General features: G+C 45.0%; 1 protein-coding gene across 3 annotated transcripts; it reads left to right on the forward strand.

The window, feature by feature from the left end:
• Positions 1-82: 82 nt before the first annotated feature.
• On the forward strand, positions 83-13,978 carry bnc1 (basonuclin zinc finger protein 1). 3 transcript variants are annotated; one of them, XM_076287743.1, is made up of 5 exons: positions 83-597; positions 8,189-8,291; positions 8,483-8,718; positions 9,428-11,385; positions 11,564-13,978. In XM_076287743.1, the coding sequence occupies exons 1-5, from the start codon at positions 589-591 to the stop codon at positions 12,231-12,233; spliced, it is 2,976 nt and encodes a 991-aa protein (XP_076143858.1). In that variant the 5' UTR covers positions 83-588; the 3' UTR covers positions 12,234-13,978. The 3 variants fall into 3 exon arrangements, with proteins under 3 accessions (XP_076143858.1, XP_076143857.1, XP_076143859.1); XM_076287742.1 differs by lacking the exon at positions 83-597 and adding an exon at positions 2,465-2,721; XM_076287744.1 differs by lacking the exon at positions 83-597 and adding an exon at positions 2,465-2,721 and having other exon boundaries at positions 11,657-13,978.
• Positions 13,979-15,506: the final 1,528 nt, after the last annotated feature.

Raw genomic sequence — 15,506 nt, forward strand, 5'->3', positions numbered from 1 at the left:
GGGGGGTGGGGGTGGGCTTGGTGGGAGGGGAGGGGAGGAGGAGGGGGGTGCATGCTCCAACACACCACGCTGGGGCTCGCCGGGGAGAGAGAAGGCAGCTCCTGAGGTGAGAACGGCGAGTGGGAGGGTGGGAGGATCTCATTCCAATCCCCTGTGCCCAGTTTCAGCACACTGCACATCTTGAGCAGTTTAGAGCCAGACCACGGACAGAAAAAATAAGGAAGAGGGGGAGAGGAGTGGAGAGAGAGAAAGAGAGGAGAGAGAGAGAGAGAGGGCATGTGTAAGAGTGGCGCATTTGTTGTTTTTAAAACGCGAGGTTGAGCTTGAAGAAGAATGTGTGTATGTGTGTGAGGGCAAGAGAGAGTGAGAGACAGAGAGCAAGTGTGTGCGTGTGTGTGTGTGTGTCTGTGTGTGTGTGTTTTGTGCGAGGCTTCAGTGTTCATGTGCGACAGCCTGAGAGAAGCGGCGTGTGACGGCTCGGCTGCCGTACTACTTGTGCAGACAGGAGAGTTGGAGGCATTTCTTTTGTAGGGACTCGCAGGGAATGGCAAACAACACACTCAGCCTGGGATCATCCATTTAATAAGAATGTCGCAGGTAAGGAAGATATCTTCATTACGCTATCTTTCCTCTTCTTTTTCTTCTTCTTCTTCTTCTTCTTCTTCTTCTTCTTCTTCTTTTCAGTGTCATCTAATGCCTTCACTTTATAGAGGTGAAAACATACAAGCAAAATATCTCTCTGAGAGAAGCTGCAGGGTTGATTTGCCAAGTGGTTTCTTATGAAAATATTTTTGAAAACTTTTGATTGATGTTGTGAAACTTTTTAATTCATTTTTCATGCTCTCACTTGCTCGCTGAAATTGACTATCCCGTCAACTCCACAAAATCTAGGAGGTCAATGCTGAAACTTAGATAGAACTAATTGTTTTACACTTCTTCAACAGTGACAACCTATTATTCTTCACTAATGATACGGAAAGTTACACTTTTTGTAGAAAGAGAAAAATATCTAATGAGTTGTAGACTGTTGCTGTTTAGTCCAAACATTCATTTTCACTGTGGCTGAGTAGCTATCTTTCTTTCTCTCTTTTTCTCTTATTCTCTCTCCCTCTTTTCCTCCCTCTCTCTCTCTAAAAGACTTCATTGCCATGCTTTGCTTTTAGTCGCTCTCCGCTGGCTGCTAGCCAGGCACTATTGGAATGTAATTTAAGACCGGCGTAATGTTTTGTCGCAGCCTTAATGCAACAATTAGCCGATCTGTCGATGTGCTGGTTTGTGTGTAAGTGTCTGTGGCAGGCAGCTTTGTACTGTACTGTACTGTATTTGTACTGGGGACAACCACAGCCTGTCCAGCCTTGGGAGGGGACCCTTAGTCATCAGCAGAGTCATGCCAGACATATCAGCTGTGGAGGAAGTAAAGTTTCATTCATTCAGAAATCCTTGTACCATGATTGTTAGGAGGCATCTGTGTTGTTTTGTCTCCTTGGGATTTTTATGTTGACTGTCCTTGATTTGTTTTTCTTATCATCATTATGTAGTCATACATGTAAGCTTGTTGTGTAGTACTTTACAAAATCCCCCATTTACTTCTCTCAAGTACACCGTCATTCAAAAAGAATTTTCAAAAGAAAAAAAAAATATTTAAATGAACGATTAACTCTTGGGGCAGAAGTGATCAGGAGGAGGGCAAAACACGAGGGGAAAAGAGGGGAGTTCCCTGTCTCGGCTTACACCAAAAGGATCTTAACATGAGGAGAAAAAAAGAGGGGTGTTTTTTTTTTACACAGTGCTGCACCGCTATAGAGATTTTTCAGCCCTCTAAAGCCACTTGGGCAAAGCACTTATGGCCCTGACTCACGTCAGGATTCCTTCCCATTTCGCTGTAGCACCTTTCTAGAAAAGTATATCAAGCAGCAGCAGCAGCAGCTCCTCAACAGAGAAATGGCTGTATTGTCTGTGCTGTTAGCTGCCTCTCCCTCCTCCGCTGGTGAACCTCTGGCCTCCCAGCACCTATGAACTGTGTGGGCTGCCTGTGTGGATCCTCGCTCTCCCTCTCTCTCTCTCTCTCTCTCTCTATCTCCCTCTCTCTCTCTCCCTCCCTCTCTCTCTCTCCCTCCCTCCCTCCCTGTGCTAACTGCGAGTGGTGTAGAGTAGGGCCCCGGGGCGTGCTGGGCTGAGCTGCCTGGTGCTGCGCTTGGGCGCTGCAGCCCCTGAGCCCCGCACTCAGCTTCATTAGTTCCATGATGGTCCATCAGCGCTGGGGCCCCTCTCCGCTGCAGGCCCCGTACAGCCCCGCACTGAGCGCGCTCCTGCCACCGCCGCCGCAGCCGCCGCCACACAGCTATAGAGGCGGCTCGTGAGGATTTGTCAGCCAGATGTGACAAGATTGTCAAGAGGCTGGGTGAGGAAAAAGTGAGAGAGGGAGGGAGAGAGAGAGAGAGAGAGAGGCAGAGTGTGGGGGAGAATCTGATATTAATCAGTGCATAGCTCGAAGCCAAACTTTCTCAGACGCAGTGTACTAACATGTTCCTCTCATTTACTGCCTGTCTTTGTGGTCTGTGAGCTGCCACTGTCTCCACACTGCGAGCGGCAGAGGTGGTGGGTAGAAGCAGTTAGGGGCTTTTGTTTGTTTGTTTGTTTGTTTTTGTGCGTACCCACCTGCTTTTGGGATCAGTTTCATGGGCATAGATGTTCAACACAAAGCTTCACATGGAGATCCAGGTAATTCCTTCACTCCTTTTAATCATAAAGAGATCAATGTTTTTATTTTAACATGATGTAGTGTTGTAGGCGAAGAACACAGCCGGACATTGCAGTTGTTTCTTAAAGATTAGTGAGTGTATGATGTATTCTCGCAGCACCTATCTGTCTGGTGAATGATTTAGTTGCTTCTAGTCATATTTTCCTTCATTTTGAAACTTTTAGTAAGTCTTTAGGATTATATTGTGACTCATCATTTATCATTAAAGTAGAATTCCTGTGACGTTTTATATCTAACTTCTAATATAAATATAATAGAAAGGAATGTAATGAGCAATATTATTGATCTAAATAAGTCATAATATGGTTCCCATAGTCTCAGAAAATATTTGAAGTTAATAATCTTTTTCGGGAGTTTGACATTTTTAGTATTAGTAGTCTGTGTTTGATATCACTCTACTTTACTAAGAGTTTGTGGCCAATCTATCAGGGAAATAATGGAGTCAGAAAGATGGATGTGTGTCTGATGAAAACACGTCTCTTCAGTTTACGATAAAGGCATGAGCACGAGCATGAGGAGGCAAATATTTCCTACTGATGTCACCAGGAAAACTTTGTGCTGCTCTGTTTTCTTGTGGGGTCTCAGACGTTTTTATTAGGTCAGCCCTAAAAAATTCAGTGTGGTTGTTGTGACTGGAAATTGCCATTGTGTTACTTTGTTTTTGGTTATCGACAACATCATACATCTTTACCACTATTTGTACATTTGTATCATTGGCTTTGTCTATACTTACAGTTTTTCTTTTACCACCAACAAAGCTACAGTTTGTATATATTGTTTCACAGTTTGTAATTCACTGTTTAATATCCAAACAGAAATCTTTGGAATATTTCTATAATGATGCGTGTTCTGATCTGGTTAAGGAAGCACGTTTGTGGACAGTGACAAAGAAATGAAACAAATCACTCTTAAATGAATCACACAGAATGTCGGGGGAAAAATCAGACCCCCCAGTTCCCCCACCCTCCCCCCTAAAATATTTAGAGACAGTTGTAGTTATTATCGAGGCTGTGTGTCTTTGGCACCAAATGCCAGGCGTGTAGCATTTAGCTGGCAATCTGCACCAAGCATCACTTAATTGATTTGCTTTACAGTAAATTATTTCAACAAGGACACTCAATACTGTCGGCCGCAGCTGTCCACAGTTGTTATGAATATTGCTTAGCAATTGCTGTTGAGTCTATAAACTTGCATGGCTATTATGTACATATGGCAGGATTTATTTTAAGAGCCAAAGAGAACCGTTTTAATATTTTTTTTTCTCCATGAAGGATGTCATGGCCCTGGCCCAGGGTAGGGGGGGGGGGGCTGTGACTGGGAACGGAGGTCCTGAATTCCCAAAACACAAAATAACTGACATTCTGACCAATTGGACACACTCTGTCTCAGTGTGAGTGTGAACAGTAGCCTTGTGCAGGACGGGGCAGCGGCTGTGGTGAGCTGGTGTTGCAGGGCTGTTCTCCGCTCCAGTCTCGTGATGTACCTGAGCATGTCCTCGCACAGCTACAGTGGCCCAGGCCAGCCGGTTTAGCGCATCAGGAGCCCTGCGCATGCCGCTGACAGTGATGTAATTGAGAGGCTATGTGGTGAAAGACTGCTTCATATAGTTATTTGGGACCACATTGTACGTCAAGACAACCACAAATGATTTCCAACCATGTGTGCATGTGTGTGTGTGTGTGTGTGTGTGTGTGTGTGTGTGCGAGCGCGCTTGCATTTGCTTGTTGCTCCTGTGTTTGTGCACGGCTGTGTAAGGGGCATCTGCATCTTGTGCTCTGGCCTCAGTGGCCCTCTCGTTCCCCCCTCTTCCCTCCCTCCCTCTCTCCCTCCCACAGACGAATGTTATCACTTAGGGTCTGGGGCTTCATGGTACGCCGGCCCTCTTCCCCTCACACTCCCCACCCGACTTCTGGCCCGCGTCCCTGGAGAGGTCCCACTTCATTTTAACTTTGACTAAGCAGCATTTCATTGGAACAAATGAGTGCAGACGGTTGCGAGCCCACAGATTTATGGCTCCTGAAGTGAACATTAGTTGCAACATGTTTAGAGGGAAGTTATTCTTTTCTCTGCGTAGTTCAGTGCCTCTGTGAATAAGTTATGTTTATTTTCAAGTCTGGATTGAAAATATCCAATGGTTTTTAAATGGGGTTTTTTTTAGCAAGAAACTTTTCATGTCGGTTAAGACAAAAGGCGTGCTTTTTTACAATAAATGCAAAGAACATGAATCATGAAAATAAATATTTTTTGTTTTAAAAATATTACAAATATCTTTGTTACTTACTAACTATTTAGCTGACTTTTCTTTTAATCGTATACTGTAAATATTTGATTTAATTTGGAATTGCAGTGTTGCATCATTGGCATCAAAATATTTTAATTCAAGTTGTTGACATCTGGTAATCTGATGTGATTTGATCACTTTAAATCGTGTAAAATTTAAATTGCCGATGAAATTAGATATGTTTTTTCACTCTTCCCAAAAAGGAAAGAGCAGCGATATCCATCTCCTGTTCTGCATGTGTGGTGCAGGAGTTGAGAGAGGGCATGTAGAGAGGGAGGCCAGCGTAGCTCCTGCTGGGGAGAACACCTCTGTAGACATCTGCTTCACATTTCCCAGCCCAGGCAATACAACACCCAGGAGCTAAGAGGCAGCATCAACACTCACGCAAAGAAAAAAGAGACTTATTTTTATTCTCACTCCCACCCCAGAATATGACCGAATTAAAAAAGGAGATGTGTTTCATCACAACATAAAATGTAGCTAAATGGCTGACTAGCTCATAAGAAGTTCATATGAAGTGTTCACTAGATTTTTAAAAATCACTGAAATTGTTTAACCACAAAATGCTAATATAAATTTAATTAATATTTTACTTTGACTTTTCAAAACAGACTATTTCATAGTGCTATAATTTTACACTGGTTTGAAAAATACCTTTGATAATGCAGCCATGATGCACAAGAATTTTACACATATACACACAACCAGTCCATGCTGACCAAAAACACTATTTAAAGACTATAAGGTCAATAGACATCTCGGCCCTTGGACGGCTGTTTTTTATTGTATCAGTTTGGTGTTGATACACACCTTCACTTTCACTCCTTAGAAATGATTCACCTCTTCTCTTTTAACTCGGGGGATTTATGTCCCCCTCATCAAGATGACTTCACAAAGAGACTTGTGTCATTTATTTCCTTTCAAGCGCATGAAATGAATAGCTAATTAAGAAAAAACGCCTCAAATGTCGAACAATGGAATTTCCTCCTGTCACTCTCCAGCACAACTGATTGAGATCTACATTAAACGTAACAGCAGAGGAGCCGCATGCATGTAATGGGATTACATTAATTGGGCCGTGTTCCCTCTGTGGCTGATAATGACGGGATTTTGCTGCTTTAAGACGAGAGGCTCTTTTTTTTTGGCCCCTCGCTTTTCTTCTTTTAAATGAAAATCAGGTGCCTCACAGGGTCCAGGGACGCCAGCATTAAAGTGTTTCTGGTAATTAAGCTCAAGCAGGAGTCATATTTGATTAACAAAGTGAAGGGCTCCTCCCTGTTGACCGAATCAGCCTGCATACTTGCTCCGTTTTAAGGATTACAAAACATGCTGCCGATACATTATTTATCAAGTTCGAAGAGGTACAGGAAAAATCTCAATGGGTTTGCTCTCAGTCGTGCCAAGTAGTTCTTTGATGACTGATTTGAACAGGTCCAGTGTCAAAATCTTCACGGCCCTTTAAAATAAAAATGTACTGGATATAGCAAATTATTTGAGCTCTCTTGGCTCTCATGAATAGTCTTTGAAATTGGCCATTGGTAACCAGGTTGAGACCATTGCCAATATGAAGCTTAATCACACTGGCATTAAGAATGGTCTCAGTCAACAAGGGTTTTTTTCATCACACATGGACATTAAGGTGATTAAAAAAAAGAAGACTACTATTTCTCACACCCTCACAGCGTTTCATTTTAACTACAGAACATGGCTGGACTTGCATGGTGAGCTCAGAGCTCAACTCCTGCTGCTCCAGCACAGGCTGGGCTGTCATCTCCGCATCCCCCTCCACCGCAGCAGTGCCGCCAGCTCCCCTGTGTCAGAGCAGCTCAAAAGGGGGACCTCACCCCCTGAGGCATGGACATCTGTGGAGGCCGAGCCGCCCCACACTAATTAATGGCCCATTTGAATGGAGATGATTTAATGTGTCAGAACATCAAATGTTATGCATGTGCTGTCAGACCAAAAAAAAAATTTTTTTGTTTGTTTCATGTTCCAGTTCTTCCACCTGATGCCTTGAAATGTGGGGCTTTGATTTTTGTGTTGAGTGCAGATTGAGGCTGTGAGGAGATGTGGTCCTGGGGTCAGTCCCAACCACGAGGCAACCCCTGACACACTCCTGCCTCCCACTACTTTATACCTCTATTAACAGCAGGCAGGAAGCGCGCACAAAATCAGCAGGCAACACGACAAACACAATATCGAGTCCACCGCCGGGGAGATAAGCCCCATTAGGTGAACCCAAGCCCTCCCGATGGACTATAAAATGTCATCTAGCTGCCACTGGCCCTGGAGCTTTTCTTCTCTCTCACTCTCTCTCTCTCCCTCCCTCTCCATCTCTCTCTCTTTCTTTCTCTCTCTCTCTCTCTCTCTCCCCCCCTTCAAATGGCATGGCCAGTCCAGGTGTGGCCGAGTCCTCCTTTGTTAGAGAGGATGAGCGTGGCTGCTACTGCCCTGCAGCTGTGTTGGCTACTTCTCACCCCACTGTCCATCCCCCACCCTGGCCCCAGACACCCCTCCTCACTGGAGGAGAGCGCGTCTGGTGTGACATGCCCCACAGTGCAGCGGCTAACATAATCCCCTTTGGTTCCCTACACCGCTCTTTAGAGAATAGGCTTGAGTTATTCGTCAGGAAAGCCTCGCTGACTGCCTCCAATCTATATTCTTTCCTGGGCACAGTGATCTAAAAAAAAAAAAAAACAGGCGTGGAACTCTGGCTTGTGCCTTTTATTCATGGGCCAGATTACTCTATTCTGTTGAAGAATGGAGGAGCTCTCATTTTAAGGATGGGGTGGAAATCGTGAAATGAAATGCCCTGTGAAATGGAAAAGCTGATATATCTTTGGGGTGATTTAAGGTTGATGTTTTTCAAATGAACCATCTCACGTGAGAGGGTAAAAAAAGCTGAATGTTGAACGTGATCAAGCGAGTGGTGAATTTGTGTTTGTATATAGATTGAGATTTTTGCATACATATGACACCTGGCCAGCACTTCACTGAGAGATAATTAATAAGGATGGGTAACTCGGTGATGCAATGCCAAGAATCATGATTTTTTTTTTTTTTCTGGCCACCTCTATTGTGAATCAGAAAAGATGACATTGCACACTATTTTCTGCTGTAAGTGACTTCCTCTGTTTTTTGAACAGGCTATTTGCTGTACCTTGGTGAACTGTAATTGTGATAGTTTCAAACCTGGGAAACTGAAGAGGCGACAGTGTGAAAATTGCAAGCATGGATGGGTAGCTCATGGTAAGGATACACTTAGATAATTCTCCTTCATAATCAAGAAAGATAATCGAGTCTGTTTACTCTTTCATCATTTGAGTAGATTGCCGTTTCAAATATGACAGAAACAAGCATGCATTTCATGTAGCAAGATTGTGAATATATTTTATCATGTTCTGACAATAACACTGTTTTATGACATTGTCTCCTTGTAGCACTGAGTAAATTGAAGGTGCACCACATGTACCAGGGCAGTCAAGTGGAGATTGTCCACTCCAATGTGGTGTTTGACATCTGCAGTCTGATGCTGTATGGGACGCAGGCCATCCCGGTGCGCCTCAAGATCCTACTGGACCGCCTCTTCAGCGTTCTCAAGCAGGAAGAAGTCATCCAGATCCTCAATGCACTAGACTGGACCCTCCAGGATTACATCCGGGGATATGTTCTTCAGGTTTGTACACCGAGCACTCACACACTTATCCAACTGCCTCTGTTGGAAGTCCCAGACTTAGAGCGATCGATTTATTTATTTATTTAATTATGTATTTATTGAGTCGTGCTGAGATCAGACTGGGGTGCCTGATTTAGGGTTGAAATGTGTAGATATAATTTTTTACAAGGACTTCCTCAGAACCCACCAGGGAACCACCAAGGAGAATCTGCTCTATTAGTTCATCATCAGGCATCATTGGTGATATGTGTGATTCATGTTAGCCCCCCTGTAATGGTGAGCGCGAAATCAGACTCCTCAACAGGCCCTTGAACAGCCGCCGTGTGATAAAATATTTATCGTGGTTACAGCACGAAGTTGCCGTCATGACTTTCAAATGACTTTCAAAGCGTGATCGTGCTCGTGTAATTACTGTGGGGTTGGGCAACCCAGGCACTTGATCAATGAGCAGCCCCCTGTCCTCTGATCTTCAGCCCCTCTCCACTCCGCCTCCGTGAGATCCATCAGAGATGGCAGACTGAAAGGAATGGCAACCATAAGGATAAATTGTTGCTATAATTAGACACCCTTTTGACCTTAAAATAGTCAAAGCAAATGTGTATATGAATATGGCAGGTGGTGGAAGGTGCTAATGTGTATTAGTTTTAAGTGGGTTCTAAGAAGAATGTGAGTTACATTGAACCTTTTCTTCCTGTTCTGTGTTTGGTAGGATGTGGCAGGGAAAGTGCTGGACCGCTGGGCTATTATGACCTTTGAAGAGGAGATCGCCACATTGCAGCAATTTCTGCGCTTTGGAGAAACCAAGTCCATTGTGGAGCTGATGGCTCTCCAGGACAAAGAGAGCCAGTCCGTCATCGTTCCGAGCACCCGCACCAACTCCGACATCCGGACCTTCATCGAGAACAGCACGCCACGCAGCCCCAACCTGCCCATCAAGGTGGAGAAGCCCAGCGCGGGCCATGTGCACCACTTTGAGAACTTCATCAACAGCATGGCGTTCATGCTGCCCTTCCAGCTGCTGAACTCGGTGCCCGCTCCGCTCCTGGGCTCGCCGCCAGACGCACACCAGCTGGACGCGCTGCAGCGTCAGGAGCAGCAGGGCCGTGTGGACGAGTCCGGCCCGCCAGGGGAGAGCAGCCTCCTCGGCTCCAGCTCGGCCTCCTTCGCCTCCGACCTGGAGCGCACCGACAACTCCCTGGAGGCTGGCATCGCCAAGAAAGAAGCGGAGGACTTCCCCACCAGCGACAACTACTCGGACGGCCCGGCCACCCCGTGCATGTCCTCCGTGAGCTCGGAGGTCAACCAGATGTCCCCGGACAACAGAATGAGGTCGCTGGAGAAGAGTGGCGGCCTGAAGAAGGGCCGCGTGTACTGCAGCGCCTGCGAGAAGACCTTCTACGACAAGGGCACGCTGAAGATCCACTACAACGCCGTCCACCTGAAGATCAAGCACAAGTGCACCATCGAGGGCTGCAACATGGTCTTCAGCTCGCTGCGCAGCCGCAACCGCCACAGCGCAAACCCCAACCCCCGTCTGCACATGCCCATGAACCGCAACAACCGCGACAAGGACCTGCGCCACACCGGCTCCCCCTCCGAGGTGAAAAGCGAAAAGCGGGCCGAATATGGCGCCATCTCCACCAGCGTCGAGAGCCGCTCGGTCACCAGCTATATGGTCAACAATGCGGACACCAAGCTCCAGAGCAGCTTCCCCAACATCAGCCAGAGCGGCATCCTCTTCCCCAACCTGAAGACGGTGCAACCCGTGCTGCCCTTCTACCGTAGCCTAGTCACCCCAGCCGAGCTGGCCAACACCCCAGGAACCCTCCCCTCACTGCCCCTCATCTCCTCCTCCGTCCCCATGAAGCCAGTGGTCAGCGAGGTGTCCTCAGAACCAGTACCAAAGAAGAAATCGCGCAAGTCCAGCATGCCCATCAAGATCGAGAAGGAGGCGGTGGAGGACATGGAGGAGCTGGCCGACGGCAGCGACTCGGAAGACGAGGCTCCTCAAGCCGGCCGAGAAATCGAGGAGTCTGAGGGCAGAGGTCGGGCATGCAGGCGACAGCTATGCAGCGACAGCGAGGATCAAGGGCTGGACTCACACTTGGAGAGGGAACACCCATCGAGCGCTTTGAAGAGGCCCTTCGGCTTCATGCAGGACTCAAACGCCGACATGGACCGCGGTAAGGAGGAGGACGGCTCATACTATGCTGACGAGGGGCCGAGGCACAGCGCGGAGGGCAGCGTGATCACCTGCTCATCGCCTAAACTACGAGAGCACCACAATCACAGCAGCAACAGCATGCCTGAGTCCGAGGAGGACGGCTGCGCTAACAAGCAGATGCAAGAGAAGGCCTGCGACTCCATCTACGCCGACAGCAATCACAGAGTGAGCAATGGTCCGCTCTTTCAAAAACTCGCAGATGAGAAAGACGACAGTGAGGTCTGCGCAGACGAGTACAGCGATCGCGACGCAGACACCGACCCTCACTCTTTGTGCATGGACAATAAAGACGACCAGCTCCACCACTGTGAGATCTGCAATAAAACTTTCAAAAATCCGTACAGCGTCAAAATGCATTACCGGAACGTACACCTGAAGGAGATGCACCTGTGCACTGTTGATGGCTGCAATGCTGCTTTTCCTTCCCGGAGAAGCAGAGACAGGTGAGACTTAATATTATCATTAAATTACTGAGTCGTTCTTTTATTACGTTAATACAGTTAAAATCATTGACTGAAGTAATAGAGAATAAAGAGTAAGTGTGAGCATGAGAGTGTCTTTAGTGTATCAATTTGGACTATATGTGGAGGTCAATACTTTTCCCCATTTTACACATTTTAGGCACAGCGCCAACTTAAACCTCCACCACAAGCTGTTGACCAAAGATCACTATGGAGCGTCCAGCACAATCTATTCCACGTCCTCTCTTTGCAGGGAAATTGCCAGTGACTTCCGGCAAGATTTCTCCACGAAAGACCCCGTTGGGCAAACGTCTGTGATCTTTAAGGGCCACAATCGCATGGGCCTGGTCTTCCCCATGAGCAAGACGGCCGAGAGCACGGAGCACCCAGCGGAGGCATCGGTAGAGGACGAGGCGGTGCTGGACCTGAGCACCACGGCTGCCTCCCGCGGCAGCGGCCACTCGTCCTGGGACTCGGACGTGGGCAGTGAGGAGGGAGTGGCCCTGGAGGACAGCGATGAGAGCTGTGACGGACTGAGCCTGGGGCCGGGCGAGAGCCTGGGCAGGGAGCTGACGGAGCGCTCCCCTGGGTCCCACACTCCACAGCTGCAGGCCAGCTCCCCCATCACCTGCCAACTCTGCCAGAAGGTGTACAGCAACAAAGGCACCTTCAGGGCACACTACAAGACAGTTCATCTCCGTCTCCTGCACAAGTGCAAGGTTCCGGGCTGTGACACCACATTCTCTTCAGTCAGGAGCCGGAACCGGCACAGTCAGAACCCTAACTTACACAGGAACATGACTGTAAGCACTGCTCATGAACAAGAGTAGGCTTTATCTTGAGGGGGGGGGGGGGGGATGGGCTGTTCTCTCAAAACAATTTGCTTTCATTGTCTTTTTTGTTGAATTATCTACATTTGGGTAGAAATAAGAACCTGTTTACTGGCACTTTTGGGGATTAAATGCATGTGAGAATGTATCTGAGGATGGTATGTCATATCAGTGTATTACAAATCAGCATAATGTCTCTGACTGGCACAAGTCTTTCAATTTCAAAATATCCATTAAAAAAATTTGGATTAAATGGAAATGTTGCAGGCACACTACTTTTTTTCTATAGGACAACAGGTTTTTAGGTAGGACATACTTTCAATGATGCCAACAGTATGTATACATGATCAGTTTTGTATCTTATGGTTAGATGATTTTGGATTGTATCATTGCTGCATCTACAGAAACCTTATGAGAGATAAGTACCTCACTACTGATAATATTTTGTACCTAATGAGATCATGAAATTCAAATTAATATCATTTTTGTATTAACGGAGGGCCACTGACCTGTCATACATACACCATAATGTCGAGTTCATAATCCTAGTATTTACCACTTTTTGTTCTATGCACTTATTTCATATCTGAAACATTGCTGGCCTTAGTCCATTCTACTTGTCAACTGCAAAGTTTTAACTTTGAGGAACCAAAGTGCTGTCTATTGATGTCACATAGCATCTGGTGCAGGGTTCCCCATGTTGCGTCCTTTTTCTTTCAAACATTTTTTGGAACTAGTCAAACATGCTTGTTATTTAGTGATGACTTGTCAGTTCATATCTGTGTCCGTTGAAATATTGTTCCAGCAAAACATTGTGAAGTTTTTAGTTTGTGGCAGTTTGGGTCTCTGATCCTAAAGGTCTTTGCTGAAACCTTGATGTGTAGTGGTCCTGTTCAATAAGTTATTGTTTAGTGGTGTTTGTACAGTATTGTTTTCCCTCTGTATTTGCTGTTGTTGTTGCTCAGAAGGCTAAAGCTGACCAAAGAGAAAAAGTCCTCATCTACGAGGTAAGCAGTATTAAACAACCCTAAGAGATGTTTTGACATTTTTTTTCCAATGCATCAAGCTGATGCCAGTATTCAGACTTGGGTTCTGTCCAAAGCAAATCTGTGCATTATTTAAAGAATTTTATACCTTTTTTTGTTTTGTAAAGGGTTTCTTATATTTTGTGGATGCTATAGTCACTGAAAACAAGTGGGTAAAAACATCTCATAAAAACAACATAGATATACAATCATTGTGAATCATGAGTCACACATTGACCAAGCAGGATTTAAAGCCTTTGAAAATGTACTGTATTTGAATGATTTAGAAAAGTCCAACACTGAGGTGAAATACTCCTGAAGTCAAAAACACATAACAGATCTTCTGATACATTAATGTTTATTTAATTGTATATTTTGTGAATAGTCATTTTTAATCTGAAAGGAACCAAAAATGTATAATGTACTGGAATTGTTCTGTATATTGGATGCATTGTGCATCCTACGAAATAGTAACTACATGTAAATGGAACCTCTCTGCATATTTCTTTGATGTTCTTCATTTTTTATTCTACATACAGTATATCTTATTTCATGATACGTTCTGGAACGTGGTGGACTTAGTTTTAAAATAAATATTTCAGTTTCTTGAGTGATGTCACAGTTTTGTATTAAAAACGAAACGTCCTGTCAATAAATGTTCATGTTTTTGATTTAATGGATCAATATTCATTCATCTTAAATAAAAAAGCCATAATTGTTCACAGGTTTTGTCAATTATTTGTATGCTTTCTAGAAGAGTAAATCATTTCACAAGGCTTAACTTAATATGAAGACAAAAAATAAGTTTGAAGTTGTTTGTTTAAGAGGAATACTCCTATTCACAAAAGTGACTAAAATGTAGTATCATCAATAACATCAATAACAATCAAGTACATTTGCATGGAGGGCCTGCGCAATAAGCAATGCAAAATATATTTACTCAGACCATTTTTACCATTCTACACACATACTTTCACACATACTCTGTGGCATTGCCTAATTTACGTGTTGAAACAACGCGATTGGGCATTTAGGTAGAAGTCCTGCTCAGTGTGATTCAGAGAGACTGTGTCCTGAGTTGCCTGCAAAAATCACAGGAAATTCCGTTGCGCGTGAACAACACCATCAGAGTTCATAAGGAAATCAGGTTTACTCTCCTGGTGGTTAAGGTCTCCAAGGTCTGCAAGGGAGTCCCTTAGATATGCTGGACCATATCCTGGCTAATGATTTTTGCGCTCTCCATCCCCAGTTGACCCCACCAGCTGTCTTTTCAAAATAATGCGACCAGACACACACATGCGGATACTAACACAGGCATTCACACAGAGGGAGAGCAAGAGAATCCCTAGATGTATTAATCAGGTTGTATCTTGAGGGCCTGCATTAGGGGAATGTATCCAGTTAGAAGTTCATTTATTTTCCAAAAGAAGAGCCCATGACTCAAGTGGTGCTATCCCATTACATACACTGAGTGCTTAACAGAAAAATTCAGTTTAAAGGTTGAGATGAAGTGGAGGAATGAATGTTATGCAATGCAGAAAAGAGGCGCTGATATATAAAAAAAATAATATTTAGGCTGAAAGCATTGCGTAACTCAACAGTTTCAGTCAACCCACCATTACGATTTACATTTATAAAAGCGTTTCATTACCACTTCACATCTGAAAAGCTTGTCCTTCATGTAATCCATGACCAGTGCACAGTTGTAGTAATCATCACACCTGTCCAGAACATGATTTACTGATATTATTATCTCATAACAGCATACAATGCCTCATTTAAAGATAATTAAATAAATAACACATATTTCAGTGATGTTGAATATATGACTTTTATTATGGGTGTGGACAGTGTTGCTGTCCCGTATGATAATATTGTGTAAAATGGTCCATTGTGAGCACTTCTAGTGCTGCTCCACATGCTGTCAAGAGTCCTTGTGCTGTGCTGATATCGGATCCCACATCCCGGTCGGACACTGCGGAGGAGTGTGAGCGGAGGAGAGAATGGATTGTCCACGGGGGCTTGGGAAACTGATGGATACAGAGGGGAGGGAGGGCGGGGGAAGGCACCACTGCCTGCACTCAGGACAGATGTGCGGCAGATGACTTTTGTTCCCCATAACAAGCAGTGGGCTGGAAGAGAACAAGGAAAAGTTTTGATAAGTCGCTGGACTTCCGTTATACTGTGAGACCATGCTATGTCTAAACCCAAGCCATAACTTCCTGTCTACATCTATGACTTAATTGCT

This window comes from Alosa pseudoharengus, unplaced genomic scaffold, assembly GCF_046254945.1.
Source record: "Alosa pseudoharengus isolate Yale_2024_CS ecotype anadromous, Long Island Sound unplaced genomic scaffold, YU_APseudo_1.1 YU_APseudo_1.1_scf_16, whole genome shotgun sequence".
Classification (NCBI taxonomy): Eukaryota; Metazoa; Chordata; class Actinopteri; order Clupeiformes; family Clupeidae; genus Alosa; species Alosa pseudoharengus.